General features: G+C 47.5%; 1 protein-coding gene across 1 annotated transcript in view; it reads left to right on the plus strand.

The window, feature by feature from the left end:
• CSMD1 (CUB and Sushi multiple domains 1) overlaps positions 1-19,695 on the plus strand; it is a gene marked incomplete at both ends in the record, with an annotated part of 1,655,719 nt that overhangs the window by 1,258,502 nt on the left and 377,522 nt on the right. The window contains one exon of the mRNA XM_081269879.1: positions 2,514-2,617. Coding sequence (XP_081126005.1) covers positions 2,514-2,617 — 104 coding nt within the window. The remainder of the gene's footprint in view (positions 1-2,513; positions 2,618-19,695) is intronic.

A 19,695-nucleotide genomic window follows, 5' to 3' on the forward strand; every position in this document is an offset into this window, starting at 1 on the left:
TTTTTAGCATCTAAAGGCTTTACTTATTCTATAAAATAACCTCTACTTAACTGGTGTATCCAATTTACTATGCTCTACATAAAACTATGCATAATCATATTATGCTTGGTGTGTAACAATCTTTTCTTCCAAGTCCTATACCAAAGTGAAAGAAAATACAGATAATATTAATTTATTTAAAAATCATCACATTATACCACTTCTTCTTTATTCTTGATTTACCCAAATGTCTTTTGCATGAAAGCATAGAATGCATTTCTAGCAGTCCAAGGAAATTTTAAGTCAGAGGCAGAGATGTAGACCCAGGAAAGATCACTCCTTCATGTGATAGCGTTTTGTACTTCCAGGTAGCTAGAGAGGGAGGGGTTGTAGATCAGGCAGCTGAAATGGCTCATCTTCTCAACCCACCTACTTGTACCTGGAACACGCCTGTAACCCCAGTAACGCCTCTTGCACCAGCCGAATGGCTACATTTAGTCTCAGAACAGGTTTTGGTACAAAGTTAGCATTTAGGGACAAATGGATCTGTACCTTGCACTTTTAACAATGCAGAGACTTGAGGGGTACAGTGGCCGGGCAGACTAGGTGTGGGAGGGACAGACACCCAGTGGCTAAATGTCACCATGTCATCCACAAGTTAAAATGCATTATCCTGTCAACCTCTCTTCATTTACCTCTCTGAATGGGAAGTTCAATTAAAATATAGAAACTTCTTTCACAATCCCATGTTTAGGGAAGGCTGCATTTTTTGATAGACTGCAGGTGTCATAGAGGGGCCTGCGCCTGTGTTTTCCCTTTCTACCAAGCCTCAGTAGCAAAGAGTTCACATGTCCAGTAGGCAAGGGCTACAGCCAAGTGTAGAGACTGGACTCTGCAGAGACCCCACGGCAGCCTTCTCCTTCCTGGAAGAGCGGGAAACGGTCAAATGCACTGGGGTGGTGCTGCCCAACCTGCAACTTGTTATGCACTGGCCCCCAGGACCCTGAAGCCTGATGCAGTATCACAGCCTGGCTCCAGGGCCCTGGGCAAGGCACCTGAGTAAACTCGACAGGAAAGCAATGGACCACCAGGTCTTAGAGAAGTCCCTCTGGCTCTCTTGGACGTGGTCGCCCCTAAACAGAACTGCGCCAGAGAAGGCAGACTACAGCTGCCACGGGCGCTCCGCGTGATGTTCAGGATTTATGCAGATCAGCAATGTGATCACCCCACACTTGTTTCCTGTCAGAGCACCAGAATGACATATCCATATAAACACTGCAATTTGAAACACTAGTTTTTAAAACAAATTATAATGGGTATGTCACTAATTTTAGTTAGAATTTCAAATACCAAAAATAATGTATTCCTTATTAGCATTGATTGGAAAAGCACCTGTTCAGGCCCCGGGAACACTGCACACATTGAAATGAGCATTCCCTGTTATCACCTTCTCTCTCCTGCCAAGTTTAACAGACAGACTTGAGGGGTAAGCTTCCAAGTTTCAGCTTTACGCAGAAATAGCTCCCAAAATGTGCTTCCAACATTACGAGTTGTGTGTTTCCATTCCTTCCTCCTGTCTTCCTCCTGCCCTGCATGTCTGTTTCTCTTCCCCCCGTCCATCTATCTGACATCTGTCTATCTTCCATCTATCAACAATCATTCATCATCTACCCACCTATCACATATCCCCCATCTCTGTATAGCCTATCCATCCATCATCTATCCATCATCTATTTATTTATCCACATATCATCCCTCTATCATCCACCACTTATCTAACATGATCTATTTCTCTTCCTTCAACACTGTGGTACTCAGTGTTCAGGATAGCGCTGGCTGTCTTTCTCTTTACTCACAATATGAGTCAACAAACATTTTTTTTTTTTCTTTCGGGGGAAAGTTTCCTGTGATCTACAGAGTTGTTTAATGTGTATGTAGATAAAGAGGCTCCAGGTAGAGCACTTGCCTAGCGCACATGAGGTCCTAGGTTGCATTCTCAGTACTGGGGCAAGAGGGCAGGAAAAATAAAGTAGAAATAAACTTCAAGGCTTTGTAAAGAATGAGTTGTCGGGGCAACTTGGAGCCTCAGAAAGACCTTTTTATAAAAAGTTCATAGTGAAAAATTAAATCACATTAAAAACATTGACGTGGGGTGTTCTTGGTGTCCTTGAAACATGCCTTATTAACTGCAATCAATGTCTCTTTTGATCATATGTTGTGTGGTTAGTCTAAACAACCTAAATTTTAAAATAGATATTTGCTGGATATTGACTTAAAGTATGGTCATGGTTAAACTTCATTTTATAGCGAGGAATAAATAACTTGGAAGAAATAGAAATTTAGAATTCTATAAATTTCTGCTAATTAAAGACACTAGAATTCATGCAGTCATCCCTGAAGGTACTTAAAGAAGCTTGCAGATCATCTGTAAGCCATTGGCATTAAGGAGGGAACTCTGGTCTAGAGCTGGGTGTGCAGCTTGAAGAGTGGCGGAAGCTCCCTGTGCTCAGTAACTGTCTGTGCTTTGCATCCAGGTCATCAAGCTCGCCTTTGAAGAGTTTGAGTTGGAAAGAGGGTACGACACCCTGACAGTAGGGGACGCCGGGAAGGTGGGGGACACCAGATCCGTCTTGTACGTGTGAGTATGTCCTTTTTCTTCTCCTGTAAATGTGGCATTGCATGGCAAACGCGGGCGTGCTCGGGGCTCCGCTTCAGGTGCTGCACAGTGCGGAGCTGGCTGTCTAACGGCCTCCCGCGGGACTTTGCATAAGAACTACTTGCAGATTGTTTTAACTTTATCAACTGTTTTTCCAAAATTAAAAAAAAGAAATATGTATATAGCAAACAAAGAGTACACACAGAGAAGGCAAAGGGTGGAAATACGAGTTTTTGCACTCAACGCCTCCCTCTGCCTCTCTTTGTGCTTCCCCGTGGTTTTATGTTATCAGGTGCTTTTGGAAGTAGACATAGTTTTTGGAATAACGTTCTCCAGAAACCCTTGCATGCTAGAAAGCTGCACAGCCAGCAGTTATTCTGGAGAAATGGTGTTGGGGTAGCTCCCTGCATACTCCAGAGCCGTGTGCCCAGAGTCCTGGCACAAACAGCAGCTGCCCTGGAGTGACTATCTCCAGAAGGCTCCTTCTTCTTACACCTGCACCTGGTGTCTGTCTCTCCTGCAGCTCTACTCACCCACCACTTTGGCTACGCCCCTGTGTGGGGTCTTGCAGACAGGTTTTGACAGTTTTTATTATAACTGTTTTATCAAAATCAAAAGTATGATTTGGGGGCATTTTTCCTCATTAATCAATGATTTTAGCACAGAGAAAAATATCTTCCTGTCTCATTCATCAGAGAGCATCAGGGACTAGCTCTTAAGTCCATGATCCCAGAAACTTCATTTGTTAATAGAGAGCTATCTATCTGCAGGGTTTTCACCTCTTTTCTTAGTGTACCTGTATGTTGCTGAAGATCTCCCTTTATGTGTGAGGAAGTTGCCCCTGAGAACATCTGCATATTATTTTTCTAGAAAAGGAATGTTATCATGCTCACTCCTTTCTTTATGGATTACTTGGGAGACAATTCACATTTTGACAGGCTGACCACCCTGTCTAAGCTTTATAAATTTATGGGCCTGCAGTAGGCTGCCCTGGGGCCTCTGTTTTTCAGTTGCTGTATTTTGAACATCTTTGCAAATGAGCATCTATTTCTATCATCTTCCCATTGGCCTGTTCCAATCAGTGCTATTAATAATTAGACTCATGTCCCTGGCTCAGGACCTAGGACAGGTTCACGAACAGCACCTGGTGCTGCTGAGCCTCTCTAGTGCAGCGTGCTCTGTGCCGAGTGCCCCAGGCACACTTCCTTATCTGTGTGCTGGAGAAGTACCTGGCTAGGGAGCTTCTCACCATCAGGGTCTTGAATCCAAGGTCTTGCTTGTTGTCAGCACACATGTAATAGCTGTGGCCCGAGCTGGTTCTCCTCACAGCCTTTGCCCCCCCCCCCCCTCTGATTTCACAAGCAGCTCTGTGGTCCACCTCTCTGCACATGGTTGACTCACTTGCCTTCAGGACTCAGCAGAGCACGTCCTGGGTGAGGGGTTCTTTAGCCACTTGGTTCAGTGTTCCCAGCCACCCTGGACACTGATGTGCCATGCTCCTGCCCCACAGTAGAACGGGGAGGGCCACATTCCCCAGACTCTTACCAAGCAGTCACGTTCCTTTCTGAATTACTAGAGGAAAATTGCATTTCCTCAACTTTGCAAACACAGAGTCCTAGCAGGGGGAGGCCAGGCATGAAGCTGGCGAACTTCTGATCTGGGGCTGTGCACACAGCCAGGTTTGGGGCTGGGACGTACTGGGCACAGAGCTGCAGGCAGAAACAGGGAGTCAAAGATGGAGTTTTGGCTCCAACTCTGCTAGTTACTGTCTCTGTGACCCCGAGGGAAGTCATTTCACCTCTCCGTACCTCTGTTTTCATGGCTATAAAATATGTATAATAAACTTTTCCTGCCTGTGGTAAGGAGAAAAATGAAATAATGCATGTGAAAGCTCAGGAGAGCTAATAAATGTAACCCCATGTAAAATAGCTTTATTATTACCATAACATCTAATTTAGGAAAGGATGTCACTAAAATAAATGAAGGAAAGTTTTAAATAAATGCAAAATTTAAAATATAAATGCAGCAAGTTAATGTCCTATAAAATCCCTTAGGTTACTGTTAAGGGTCTAAAATCATACACTCATTTTTTTAATGCTGCTTGTTGTTAGGAAAGCAATGGCGAGCTATGTATTACAATGACATCCGCGTTATTAGGGCCTCTTCTCAATAGCTGGAATCTATACAGGAAAAGCTAAATGGCCAACTGAATCAAACTGAGGTGCCCTTTGGGAAGCATAATGTAACCAGGACCAGTTGGGCATTTCATCAGCCGCCACAGAGCAAAGAAGAGCCACTGACTTATTTCCTCAGTGAACCAAATTACAGGAAGAGAAGAGTCAGAGGCTCCCCGCTGGTTTCTGGAACAAACAGGTGATTTCAGACAATGCATCAGCCGACATTCTAGGCACTTATATGCCAGCTGATGTTCTCAGCATGGAGTTCATGATCTAATTGGAGAAATGACAGATGTGTGGGATCATCTCACAAGCAGACAGCACACAGAACCCAGGGTCTCAAGACACACACCTCAGATCACACAGGCATTAAAAACCTCCTTTATGGCCCAACGGCATCCACTGCCATCAACCCCATGTCTCGAGGTTCCCTTTGTGAGGTTCTCTGGGATTCTGGACCCATGTGAGAAGAGAGATCGCCTAAAAATGAGATAAGCCACCCTAAGTGTGGTATTTAAAATTCTCATTTCTGTTAATGGTCTTTTATTTTCTCAACTTTCATGATACCAAAAAAAAAAAAAAACCCTCAAGTGTACAACAAGGGGTCCTTCAGTACCCCCAGGCTTCCCTAAGATGGATGAATGTACTCAGTTTCTTTTTCCAGAGCAGCAGAACCAAGAGAAAATCAAATAACTTACTTAACAAATCTCTGTTGAGCTCTTTGCAAGAATATATATTGATAATTTTCTTGAATTTAATTTGCAGACTGCATGGAGAGAGATCTGCTCACCTGGCCTCCCTCTGGCCATGACAGTTATTAACTGGTGGTAACTGGAGATTGCATTATCTCAGGATGTACTGGGGACTGCAGGCACAGGATGTGGTTTTAATGTCCACCCTCTGCCAGGACGAACAGTCCCCTGAGGGAGCTCTGTGTGAGCAGGAGTGAGGATTAGCAGACAGGACTCTGGGGGGGGGGGGTGGCTAATCCATCCTGTGGGACTTGCTCCTAAGGCAGCCCCAGTCCTGTGTGGCCTGTGCTTCCCCCACTGTTTCCTTCTGGCCCTGGGCTGAAGGGCCACACTCTGCCTTTATTAGAAGATGCCTGGACAAATGCACGAGGGCAGACCCTACACACAGAGGTTTGTGTGTTTCTGTGTCTTTGATGTTATCACAAGAGTCAATCACCCCACATCCAGCCACAGAAGATCACCTCAGCAGTTTATGTCAGGAATAAAGAAAGGTAACTCTTAAATTATCTAATAGAAAGGCTGCTTTTCATTACTGGAAATTATGACTGCAGATCAATCCAAGTAGACATCGGGTCCTTGGAGCTCTGACCCACACTTCATGTAATTGCTCTCACAGTGACACAGCCTCTGAGCCTGGGTCCACTGTCGTGTGTGTGGCCTCTGAGCCTGGGTCCACTGTCGTGTGTGTGGCCTCTGAGCCTGGGTCCACTGTCGTGTGTGTGGCCTCTGAGCCTGGGTCCACTGTCGTGTGTGTGGCCTCTGAGCCTGGGTCCACTGTCGTGTGTGTGGCCTCTGAGCCTGGGTCCACTGTCGTGTGTGTGGCCTCTGAGCCTGGGTCCACTGTAGTGTGTGTGGCCTCTGAGCCTGGGTCCACTGTCGTGTGTGTGGCCTCTGAGCCTGGGTCCACTGTCGTGTGTGTGGCCTGTGAACCTGGGTCCACTGTAGTGTGTGTGGCCTCTGAGCCTGGGTCCACTGTCGTGTGTGTGGCCTCTGAGCCTGGGTCCACTGTCGTGTGTGTGGCCTGTGAACCTGGGTCCACTGTCGTGTGTGTGGCCTGTGAACCTGGGTCCACTGTCGTGTGTGTGGCCTGTGAACCTGGGTCCACTGTAGTGTGTGTGGCCTGTGAACCTGGGTCCACTGTAGTGTGTGTGGCCTCTGAGCCTGGGTCCACTGTAGTGTGTGTGGCCTCTGAGCCTGGGTCCACTGTAGTGTGTGTGGCCTCTGAGCCTGGGTCCACTGTAGTGTGTGTGGCCTCTGAACCTGGGTCCATTTTGCTGTAGCCTGTGACCCTGGTGTCACTCTAGCACAGATCACAGTTAAGTGACGACTCTGTTCTTGACTCAAAGTTTACATGCCATTTTCTTCTCCTTCTCTGCTTCTTATCTAGAAGCTTCTTTAGGTGATTCTTCAAAGAAATATTTATTAAATACCAAGGAGTATGGTTGGACTCAACAGGGCAAAGGGAGAATGATCCATGGTTTCACGGTGAGGAGTGAGTAGCTTCCTCGTAGGCGCTTTCTGTTGTGAGTGTAGAAATACAGACTCTCACAGCAATGTTAATGGTGACTTTCCACTTCATATGGCACCCCATCGGAAGCACATGGCCCTCCTGGCACATTTATCTGTGGGTTTTAGCCTGAGATGGAAAAGGTCACAGAATCTTAAAAGTTTCTTAACATTTATTTTGTTAGGTTCTAGTAAAATGTTCCAATTCTAGGTAAATTTTGGCTGTGTTTGTAGATTTTTAAAATTCCTTTGTGCCTACAAAGCAGCCTACTCATAAAATGTACAAGTTTAAAAAAAAAGTTCAATATGAAAAATATCCATGGATATTGAGTTATTCAGCTTTAGGTCACTGTGACCAAACTATTCTCCATGGACAACTTAAAGCAGGGAAGGTTTCCTCTGGCTCAGGGTTTCAGAGGGCCATCCCATGGAGGACGGGCTCCATAGCTCTGGCCCGAGGTGAGGCAGAACCTCATGGCAGAGGACACCATGGAGAAAAGCTGCTTGGTCACAGTGGCCGGGAAGCTGGCCGGGAAGAGGGTGGGGGTGGGCTGGGGACAAGAGAAAGCCCTCCGTGGCGCACCCCTAGGGACTCTTCCTCCAACCAGGCCCACCAGCCGACGGCTCCCACTCCTGCCAGTCGACCCATCCAATTATTAGCACATCAGATGGACTGATCCTGGGCTGAGGTCAGGGCCCTCATGATCTGATCACTCCTAAAAGACCTCTCTGGACATCACTTTCTGGGGATCAAGTCTTCAACTCGCACACCTGTGGGGGACATTCCAGATTCGAATCTTAACAGATATTAAGAGTGAGTAGATTAAACAAACCTGTGGACTTACGTAACTTCAGAAAATTTACAAGCCCTACAATGAGATTCTTTGAACCCCTAGCAACACATAAAAGCTCCAAGGACTCTGAAAACACCCACGTGTGGTTCGGCACTGAGAGAGGCCTTCCGCTTAGTGGTGTGTTCCTCATGCGTGCCTCTTTGGAATTGGTTGTGGAGACACTGCCTTCTGTGTGGAGAACCACAGCAGCTCTTCGTGTGTGCACACAGGACTGATGGGCGTGCGTGTCCTCTGCGATTAGATGGCGGCTGCTCTGTAAGCTGTTTCTGCCATGTGACTTGAGTGTACCTCAGGGACTTGGACCCCGTCAGGCAGAGCAGCCCAGCCTTTGGGGCCATGTGTGACTTCTGTGTAGTTGCTGGTAAAACCCTGGTTATATTCCTGTCGGTAGAGAGTCTTTACACCAGGGCAGGAGCTCTGGATCCCTGGGAGCACGGGACAGGGTCAGGACCAGGACCAGCTCGCCCAAGTCACAGAGGACTGAGTGACCACAGGCCACCTTCATTGTGCTCTCTGGACTCCTTTCATGTTCTGGGTTCTCAGTTCCCACTACCCTGACCTGGGAAGTACAGGCCACATTGCTGACACTCAGGATTCCAATGCCAGCCCCTGCAGAGGGTCTGAGGAGGCAAGGTAACCCAGGGATGCCGTGGGCTCACAGAACTTTGTCTTCAGCAGTGGATTTGCCATTGGGCAAAAGATGCCACAGGTCTCCAGGAACACTCAGTCTGAAGGCAGCCCTGGGAGTGACCCAGTGGCAAGCTCAGGTCCCAACAGTCTGAGCCAGCAGCAAGAGACCTTCCAGCTGGCCTGGCTGTACATCACAAGCATCACCCAACGTGGCTTTCTCTAAAGGAGCCAAAAAATACAAGCCTGTCAACCTGAGGAGCTTGGGGTCTCTGCATGATTCATCAGTCAAGAGCACTTCAAGTGTTGTGTTTTTTGATATTAAATTAACTTTAAAGCGAGATTTGTCTTTGGGGAGAATGATATGTGCATTTAAAAGAGCAAGCAGCCGCATTTCTAGTGCCAAATTCCTGCTCCCTGCCCTCTGCCGTTCAACCTCCAACACTGCTAGGTCAAATGCAAGGGGAAATGAAAAGTGGTTCTAAAATTGTGAAGAGCACAAAAGAAAGGTGCTAATCTATCACTGTAATTATCATTTCTGCCCCAATATAAAAAACAGTCAGCATTCTGCACGACTGGGATTCGACAGCCACCATGGAACATGGTAGGAGGAAGGAGGAAGACACTGAAGCTCACCAGGGATCTCCCGGGTGTCCCTCGACACACACAGCAGTGTCAGCTGCTGGCTAGATGTCCACGAGGTCAGCTCTGACCAATGGCTGCCAAGGAAGGAGGCTGTCTGGCCTACAGCCAAGCCCACGGTGAGGACACAGACCCCCGCTCAGCTTGGCCAGTCTCCTCAGTGGACACCTTTACAAAACCTCACACCCAGGATGTTGACATTAGGGCAGCCCACAGATGTCCCCAGAGTCCTCGTTTTACTTGTATCTACACAAACCAGTCATCTGTTTAGATTCCTCTTTCCACCCCAGACAAGGTGCAGATAATTCCCTCTGCCATGGCTCCTCCTCTTTCCCGTTTCAGTCACATCCACCTCCCAAGCCTCTCTCCCTTTCCCTGACCCCTGACCCCAGCTCTCACAGGCCATGGCAAGGTGCTGTGCAGCTGGAGTCACACACCGAGTGGCCTGTCCTGCCTGACTTTCTGCATGTGCTCCTGGTATCCCGCGGCATGCACCAGATTGTTCAGCACCCTCCCGCTGAGGGACTTCCGGGTGGGGTCCTGTTCTCTACTATTGTGCTAGGAACATTTGTGTGACCATGAGCTTTTATTTCTCTTGGAAAAATACCCAGGTGTGTGATTGCCGGGTGGCACGTTAGCTGGTGTTTAGTTTCCTAAGACGCGGCCAAAGTGCTTCCCAGAGCGGCTCTTTCACTTCTCACTCTCACCCTCGCTCCAGGTGACCCAGTTCCTCACACCTGCACTGGCTTGCCATTGTCACTGTTTTTCTGCTCTGATAGATTTCTGGTGATATCTCTTTGTGGTCTCGGTTTTCACTTCCCTGGTGGCCAAGGTGCTGGACATCTCGCCTGTGCTGCTCCCCATTGGCACACTCACCTGGGCACTGGGTCTGCGATGACTTTCTCCAGTCCCTAGTTGCATTCGCTGAGTGTTTACTTTGAGGATTCTTTGTGTATTTGAGATAAATGATCTCTTTTGCTTGTGTTGATGAGGTCTAATGGAGGTTGTGCATGGGTGTGCTTTGGTCGGGCCTGAGGACTCTGTCTAGTATGAGAGCCCAGCAACGCTCCAGTGGGCATTTTCTTACAATGTGTGCAGCTTTCCAGTTTACCCTGAAAGCTACTCCCCATTTGAGTTAGTTTTTATGTAAGGTCCTTGGCGTAGGTTGGGCTCAACGTTCTGCCCCACCATCTGCATCTCAGATTCCATAGCACCATTTTTGAAAGGACCATCCTTCTTCCATTGAATAGGTTTTGTGCCTTTATCAAAACCAGGGGTGTGTTAGTGGGGGTCATTCCTGGGTTCTCTGTTCTGGGTCACTACTATGTCTAGTTCTCTACCCAAACCACACATTGGTGACCCTGTGGCCATGGTGAGTGATGCTGTCGCAGTGGTGTCTCTCACTGCTGTTAAGCGTCCAGTGTCCTGGCTGCTGCAGGGCCTGGGCCATTCCACTAAGCTTGAGCGTAGCCTGGTGCAGGTGACCAAGCCCTTGCTGGGCTGTGATGGGAGCTGACGTGCTCACCACATCGTCCCTGAGCACATGGTCTTCCGACGTCAGCCAAGACAGAGCAGCACTTTCCTTCTTGAGCTTGCTCCGATGGCGGGTTCCCTCGGTGGAGCGTCCGGGGTTTATTGGCCTTGCATAAAGGTAGTACAGTTCCTCTTGTGTGCAGTTGATTTCTTCACACATTGTTGGGTTCGGTTTTCTGTGTTTTATTGACGGTGTTTGCATCTACATTCATTAACATGATGGATGTGGAGTTCTTTGCACCACTGTCTTTAGTTTTGGTATCAGATTAATACTGGCCTCATTAATGAATGATGAATCATTCCTCTTCTGTTTTCTGGAAGAATCCATGAAAGTTGGCTGTTAATTTTTCTATAAAAGTTTGATGCAATTCCCAGTGAAAACATCTGGGCCTGTAGACTTTGTTTTGGGGGCATTTAAGTCATGACATCAAGTACATAAGGCTTTGGGGACTCTTGGACCTTGGTTCAGTTTGGGCACTTTGTAGTTTTTGGAGAATCTGTCCATTTTTAATAACTGGTTGAAATTACGAGCTTGAATGTGATCATAACATTCCCTTGTTATCCTCCTGATGGCTGCTGGATCTGTCGTGATCCTGGTTCTACACTCATGTGGGCGGCGGGTGGGGTCTGCGTCTTCCCAGGCACCTGTCTGCCGTCTTCCCCAGGGTTTGGCCGTTGAGCTGACTTGAGGAGGGGTGGTCTGTCTCGCTGCTTCTCCCTGTTTCTCTCCCTGGTTTCTGCTGGTCTCCCTCCTCTGGAGTTGGGCTTGCTTGCTCTGCCCCTCCTGGACCCTCCAGGGAGCAGTCTGAGCAGGTTCTCCTCCTCTGCTCTGGGTCCTGCTCAGCTGCACTCCACGGTCACTTGGGCTTTGACCCTCCCCTGAGTCTTCCCCTGCCCCTCCCTGTGGACACGAGGGATGGCATTTGGGGCTCACCTCGATAACCCTGAAGATTCAGGTCCTTATCTGGGGAGGCCCCTTGGTACCTAAAGAGGCACTCACTGGGCCGGGGCTGGGTGGACCTGGCGAGGCCAGGACAGTGACTCCGACCACCTAAGGTATGAACCTCGCTTCATGCAAGTCCCCTTCCTTCCTGGATCCTGGATCCTTCCTTCCTGGATCTTCCCTGTCGCCAGAAGGTGTTGTGGTTTTTGCTTCTGTGGCTGAATGATCCGGGAGCTCAGGGTGGGAAGCAGAGTGCTGTATCCGGCTACTCCCATTGCCCCCCACCCCAGGCTCCTTCTCCTACCTGATTCTACGTGAAGGGCTTCCTGAGCTCTTCAGGAAAGGTAGGAGTGCTACCTACCCTTAGTCCATGGTGACAGGTCTGGCCTGAGGGCTTTCAGGTCTCCCTGCTTTGTGAAGGACGGATGTGGTGAGCCCAGAGCTCACTGGTGGACTTGGCTTCTACCTTGAGGTCCTCCCAGGGCCTCCTGGTGTCTCTCACACCAGCCTCTGGGCACCAGTTTGTTCTTCCTTGGTGTGGTTGAGGTTTTCTTTTTTCTTTAGTTTTTAAAAATCACATTATGAGCTGGTCATGGTGACACATGCCTGAAATCCCAGCAGCTCAGGAGGCTGAGGCAGGAGGATCGGGAGTTCAAAGCCAGCCTCAGCAATGACAAGATGGTAGGCAACTCAGTGAGACTGTGTCTCTAAATAAAATACAAAATAGGGCTGGAGATGGGGCTCAGTGGTCAGGTGCCCCTGAGTTCAATCCCTGGAACATCTTCTAATGCTTTTGCCTGGGTTTTTCATTGGTCCCAGGGCCTGTGCTCTCGTTTTGCCCCCTTCAAGAAGGTCCACTTGCCCTTTCTCCAGATGCTCTTCCGCTCCCCGCCCCCTTTCCTCTGGACCCTAGGATGCTGGGCAGGGCCCAAAGGCATGGCTTAGCCCACTTTCTCCTCTTCTCTCTGGTGTCCGGGGAAGTGTGGTGACCTCCCCTCCTTCCTCCTTCACCCTTATATTGGTCCCTTCCAGCAAGGTTGATCTTAAATCATACAGTTTAATTTCCATGATTTCTTTTGAAAGGTAGCTTCTCTTCAGTGAGACCTCTTTTTCCTCTTTTCCATGTGTTTGGAAGGGATTTGGCAGTGGTCACTGCAGTGTTTGTAAGACAGCTGCTCTGGGGTCCTGGTCAGGTAACTCCATCCTCTGACTCATCTCTGTTGCTGTCAGAGACCCTGCTTCCTCATTCCACGGTGGTTTTCCCTCTTGATGCGAAGAGCGTGCCTGGTGGCTTTTCCTACTATGCGGGACATGCCGAGAACTCTTTCCATCTCTTGTTTCAGCAGGCTCCTGTGGCTCAGGCTCGGCTCTGGCTCAGCGGCTCGTGTGCTGAGGTTCCGGGAGTTTCACCAGCAGAGTGTTCCCGGTGCTCTTGGTCGGCCTGTGGTCCTGTGCAGAAGGGCCCCACTGCTCCCTGCCTGTGCTGGGCAGTGGAGAAGGCTCCAGGCTGGCCGAGATGGCCCACAGTGTGAGGACGGAGTGGGACCTCCCCAACACTGCTCCCCAGTCCTGTTCCTGTGTCCTGGGATGAGGAGGGAGCCTGTGTCCCCAGGGCAGGTGGAGGCTCCTCCGTGTTGCTTTCAGTCAATCTGTGTCCCTGGGTGCCAGATGCGTGGGGGAGGGGTTCTGTTGCCTGGTCAGGAAGGGGAAGCAGGGGGCTAGAGGCCGTCTGTTTGGGGAGCCCACAAAGCACATTGCATCCTGCTGTCCCGGCTCCCAGGCCTGCTTCTTTCTGCTCATGTTCCCATGTGGCTCCTGGAAGCCTCTTGTGCTGTTTCCAAGGCTCAAGTGTGTTTTCTGGGGACAGGGAATGAGTTAGAGTCCACCTGCTTTCCTAGTCTGGGCTACAGTCAGTAGAGGTCTACGAAATAACTTCACTTTGGGCCCCTCTTCTGTGTTCCTCTTGGATCTGTAACATTAAAGTGTTTGCATCAGGTATTTTTTATATGGTTCAATGTATGAACACTTGATAATCCCGATACTGGTTGGTGAATTTAAAGCAGAGTTTGCACGTGGTTGGTGTAACACACATCGTCTCCTGCACACCTGGCTGGAATGGTTTCCTGCTCCTTATAGGCAGACATCCCTGCTGGGACGGTGCTTGAGTCAGAGAAGTGAGACCACAGCTCTGCTGACGTCACTGTGATGCTGGTGGGAGCCAGAGTGACTCTGTACATGTGACTCACCCCAGCTTCAACCTCCTGTGTGATAAGGTCAAGACACACAATTTAGTACTGCAAATGCTCTAACCTCCTGAAGAGTCACAAAATATATGAACACGGAGAACTATAAATACTGCAGAATAGTTCAGGGTTAGGCTAGTTTTCATCTTCTGGATGGCAGTTACTTCTCAATTGCCCAATTTACAATTAAAATGAATATATTAAAGATGAACTGACAACTTTAATTTTGGGTATATGCCAGTAGAAAGCAGGTGCAATTTCCTGCAGGTGACATATTGCATCAATTTTATGTCTGGACAGTTTTGTGACATGTTCAGATTTTTTTTCCTTCAGGATTTGGGAATTATTTTTCTTTTGTAAACTACAATATAGTAAAACAGTACCTTTGTGTGTAAAGAGTGATAAATGTGACTACCTGTACTGATTCATGTAAATGCCGCCCACATCAGGACATAGGACAGTCTGTTTACCCTGGGAAACCATGGCCTACCTCTGCAGTCACACCCTCTCCCACACCAGTCCTGAACTCCCAGCCCAGCTCTCTCATAGGAGCACTTCCTACGCCCTAGGACAAGGACGGCCCAGTTGAGCCTTTCAGCAGAGACCCGCGGGAGGACTTGCTGAGAAGGGAGACTGTGCAGCCTGGGTGCTGCCAAGCTTTCAGGAACCTGGCCCAGGCTAGATGCCGTGTCATGCAAAGAGCCCTGGCCGGGAGAAGGAGCAGAAGCCACTGGAGTCCCTGCCTGCATCAGGGCTGGCTGTCTGCACTGCTTATCTGCGTAACTGCTGTTGACGCAGCTCGGCACTGACTGAGGGCGGAGCACAGGCGCCTTCTCCACTGCTGTCTGCTGGAAGGGTTGGAGGGTCAGGCCTAAGCGTCCTCCACCACAGTGGATGTCATTCCCTGTCTCCTCATCTGGGAAACAAGAGAAGTCCACGGACTAAGTCTCCCAGGGAGTTAATGACAGCCCTCCCACAGAACCCCAAGCACCAGGTCCTCAGTACGCTGCGCAGTGAGACCAAGGCCAGATCATTATTTGGAAACACGATTTTGCAATCTAAGCATGCAGATAGTTAATGAGTGCAGTGCGAGTTGATTTATATTCCAAGTAATCATTTATTCAAAATAATATTCATGTTACATTCTATGCTGAGCGTGGGGACAAAAAGTTTCAGTCCTGTTCCCAGACATGGCCAGCAGGAGCTCAGAGCTGGACGGAGGCCATGCCGCAGTAGATGCCCACCTGAGGCCACCTGCACTGAAGTGTGCAGGACTCTACAGTAACCTGGAACAGAAGGCCTCCTCCCCCCAGGAAGAAAAGATATGCCCAGGGAGGACCCTCCCAGTCATTGAAGATGCTCAGTGTCCCCCAGGATCCTAGTGCTGCATCAGGGACTCCAGGGAGCCCAACCTGCAGGCTGAAGGGTTCCAAGAATTTTGGAGAATTGTGGAAAGTCAACGTGTGGCTGGAGTGAAGGAGTGGGGCTGGCTGGGCCACCAAGGGGCTGCGGCAGGGGGCTGCGACAGGGGGCAGCCCTTCCCCTCCCCAAGCAAAGTGTGTCTAGTTCTCTAACACACAGACCAATGACCTCGTGTTGCACTAGGGTACTGTTTCTTAAGTATAAATCAAAACATCATGTTCTATGGTGTCGATTTTGGAGAAAATGGTGCTGTTAGAAAAAAAAATTCCAAATTACATGTTATGATATATGTTAAAGTATCGTATCAAGGCTAGTGTCTGTTGTGTTTTTCATTTGCAAATTTCTGTAAAAATCCTGTTTCAAACAGATAATCAGCTGCAAGATAACGGCATTATTTGCTTCTTTGTTTTAAACAAGTCATCTGTGGTTGCTAGCAAATTAAATAAATTTTACAAACCACAAAGAGGAAATAAAAGGACAAATTTTTTTTCAAATGATCATAAAATAATCTGAAATTAAAAATATCAATTATAAAATATTTTTATTTTTGTATATTTTAAAAACATCAGCTTTCAACTAATTATTTTTAAAATTGATTATAATGAATAATACAAATGTTTCCATGTATATGGCAGTCAAATAAGTAAAGGTTTAAAATAAATTCTAAAAAGAATAATATACATGAACTTTGTGGGTAACAGAGCAACGTATTAGCTTATTCAATTTCATAGTAATTCATGGAAAAAATTGAATTGAAATCAAGTTCAGTGTGGAGGCAGCAGCAATTTCCATAAAGCACTCCGAGGAATGCTTCAAATAGTTACCTAGGCCATGTAAGGCTTCCCAATGTCTGGGGACTTTCTACATGATAATTAAATTTTTAACAATTTAAAATTAAATCAAATGTCCAGGAGGAAAGAGCCAGGGGCTGGGTTTCAGGAAGATGTCACTGTGGCCAGCACGAGATGACCTGAGACATGGAAATAAAGAGAAGGAGTGGCACAGGGGTCTTAAGGGGCCAAGTTGACCCTCCAGGATCACTTCCCAGCAGATGGACAGGGCACCAGGAGGTCGAGTGGCTCACAGGGGCAGGCGTCCATGTCTGGTTCCCTTAAATACTCTTCCTCCTGCACTTGCAGTGGAAGTGACCAGCACAGAGTGGGGACCATAAGGTCTGGGAAGGGGCTTGAGGAAAACAAAGATGGCTGGGCCACAGCTAGTGGGAGTGCAGAAAATGCCGGCTGAACCCAGGAGAAGGGTGTGCCTGTGAGAGATTAGCTGGAACCTGGAGATGGCAAATACATGTCCACAAAGCCAGCAGATTCTTGGCCAGCTTTCCTCTTCCCCTGTGAGGGAAGATAGAAAGTTCATCAGGCTGACCTCAAGCCGGTGGTTTGAGAACTGTGGATGCTGGTGCGAGCAGCCTAGAGTATCAGCCAGGTGTCCACGCTGAGTGGTGGTGTCGGGAACCCAACAGCATGTGTCCCAGGAGCTTGAGAGTAGGTTTCCGTGGGGGTAAGTACCTTGAAAGGTTTGACCTGGTCAGAGAAAAGGGTTGGAGCCTAAGTTCTTTATTGTAAAGAACAGTGAGGGTCAAGTTTGGACCAGTGACGTCAGGGTGTGAAGTGGCATGGGCAGGAGGTCATGGCCTTGAAGGGTCAAGGACCTCCAGTCATTTTGGAAGAACTGTCCGTGTGAGACTCGGCCTCCTGTGGGGTCAGATGACAGAAAGTCCATGATGACAGAAGACAATGATCAGAAATGCAAGACTTCATCACTGGCGGGACCCATGGACCTCAAAGTTAGCAGGTCTGACAGCAGAGAGCGGGTGGACACGGAAGGCAGAGGGGAGGGATGCTGAGCCAGTCCCGGCAGAGGGGAGGGGGGAAGTCAGTGCCCTCTCTCTTCTGTGGATTTAGAAGCTGCAGAGCTGCTGAGATGGTGTGCACAGCTAAGCAAGGCTTTGGGTTGTCACCAAGCTGTAGAGAAAGACTGGGGTAGGTGGCGTGACTTTTCATGGAGACCTTCTTATAAAAATCCTAGCCTCGTGACTGTGTTTTAAGACAAGATAAGCACTGGAAACCACTGGCCTGAAGCAGGCTTGGATCATCCACTGACTGGTGGGGCCAGCGTGGCCTCCGACTTGCAGAAGAGACTCCAGGTCCTCTGGAGGAGGACAGCACACTGCGCTGCTCGATGGCTGGTGCAAACCTGGCAGTCAGGAATCATGGGCAGTGTCCAGAAACACTCCAATGACCACCACCCCCCACCCGCAATAAAAGTCCAGTAAAATAAAGACCAAGATTTTCAGTAACAATAAGGAAGTGTAATAATGTGCTATGACTAGAATGTTTAAGAAAATAACTAAAGTGATCAACAATTTCTGCAAAAACCTTCAATCTATAACATCAATCAAATAGAAATTCAAGAATTGAAAATACTTGAAATAAAGAACTTAACATGTATGGTTTGAACTAGAAGATAGATTAGGAAAATAATTGAACCAAGACAGAAAGACAAAAGGAAGAGGAGTCTTGCAGGAAAGGTCCCTGAGTTCTGGAAGAGAGACAGAGAATAGGGCAAAAGCTGCGTGGGAGGAGATTGCCACCAAGAATTCCCAGACCTGACCACAGACATCGAAATTCAGAAGTAGGTAACTTTATAAAGTAGTCAGTTTAATGCAAGCAAAGTTCAGTCTAGATTATTGTAATAATGCTGATGAAAATCAGAAGAAAATCTCTTTAAACTGCATAAACAAGAGACATTATTTTCAGAAGACCAAGCAAGGCTGAGAGAAGCTTCTGCAGGTGGAGGGAGGAAGTGGAACCCAAGACACTGACACTTTGAAGTGCTGAGAAAGAAGTTAAGAGGGTGATCAAGATGTCCTTGGTCAGTCAGCAAGGAAAACAGCGGTCACCATGCACAGCAAGGGCAAAGCAGGCTGGGTGGAAATGAGGTAAAGCCACCCTGTTACTCCTGCAAGGACAGACACAGACCTACCAGAGCACGCTCCTGGTAAGAACTAACAGAGAAGGGAAATCCCACACGTGTGTAATTGCAGCACTGGACAGCAGTGGAGGAGGGTGGTGGGGGAAGGAGGACGGTGCAGCCATACAGGGCGGCACCAGCTCTAGGAGCACTGGATGTGAACATGCTCGCTCTCACAACGTGTGACAGAAATGGACCTCGCTGCAAGCAGGGCAGGAGCCTCTCGGCTAAGCGGGTATTTTCACAAAGTCTCTAAACGCAGCAGTCAGAGGAGAGATCAGCCGCCCTGTGGCACGTTTGAGCAACCTGAATACAAACTCGATACGTGGAAATCTCAGCAGCCACCCCCACAGATTACCATCGACTCCAATGCCTGTGGCACCTTCAGTGAAGTGGACTATATTCCAAATAGTGATGCTCATTCTACTGAATATCACAAGGTTAGAATCGTGCAGAGTATTTTCTCTGACCAAATTATAAATAGCCAGAATAATTTTAGATTATTATTAGAAAAACTCTTAGATGTTTTAAGATAGACTGAGAAATAAACTATTCTTAAAATTAGACACTACTTAGAACTGAATGAGAATGAGAATGCTACTGTTAAAAAAGTTTTCTTAGATGGAAGTCTTTACTGTATACATAAGAGATGTGAATCAATGATTTAAGCTGCTGTTTCATGCAGTTACAGAAGAGCAAACCATACCGGATGATATTAAAGAGAGGAAATAATTAAATAAAGCTTGGTTAATAAGATAAAAAATAGAGAAACTCATAAGACAAAATTTGATCCCTTTCCAACTGATACAATTGATAAATCTAATTAAAAAACAAGTCACAGGGCTGAGGTTGTGGCTCAGAGGTAGAGCGCTTGCCTAGCAAGAGTAAGACACTAGGTTTGATCCTCAGCACCACATAAAAAGAAAAAAAGTAAAAAAAAAAAAAAAAAAACCAGAAATAAAGGTATTGTGTCCACCTACAACAAAAAAAAGTATTTAAATAAAAACAAGTCACATTTAATATAGTAATCATAAACATACAGAAACTTAAAAAACACAAAATTTTATGATTGCTACAAAGCAAGTTAAATACTTTGGTTTAAACTTAAAAATATGTGTGTGATAAAAATCACAAAAATGGTAGTGGAAGGAATCCAAGGTCTAAATGCCTGGGGAGTGAGGAAAACCGTCTGGGTTAGTGGCCCGGAGCACACGGACCTGCAGGCAGAGCACCAGCCCTGCTAGGGCACCCGCAGGTGCTCAGACTCATGACTTCACAGAAAGTAGGTCAAGATGAACCAAGGACTTGAGCCTAAAATGTAAGACTATAAAAGGTTTTAGAAACAGACAGACATGAACTTTTTGGGCAAATTC

Source organism: Spermophilus citellus (assembly GCF_964194105.1).
Source record: "Spermophilus citellus genome assembly, chromosome: 16".
Taxonomy (NCBI): domain Eukaryota; kingdom Metazoa; phylum Chordata; class Mammalia; order Rodentia; family Sciuridae; genus Spermophilus; species Spermophilus citellus.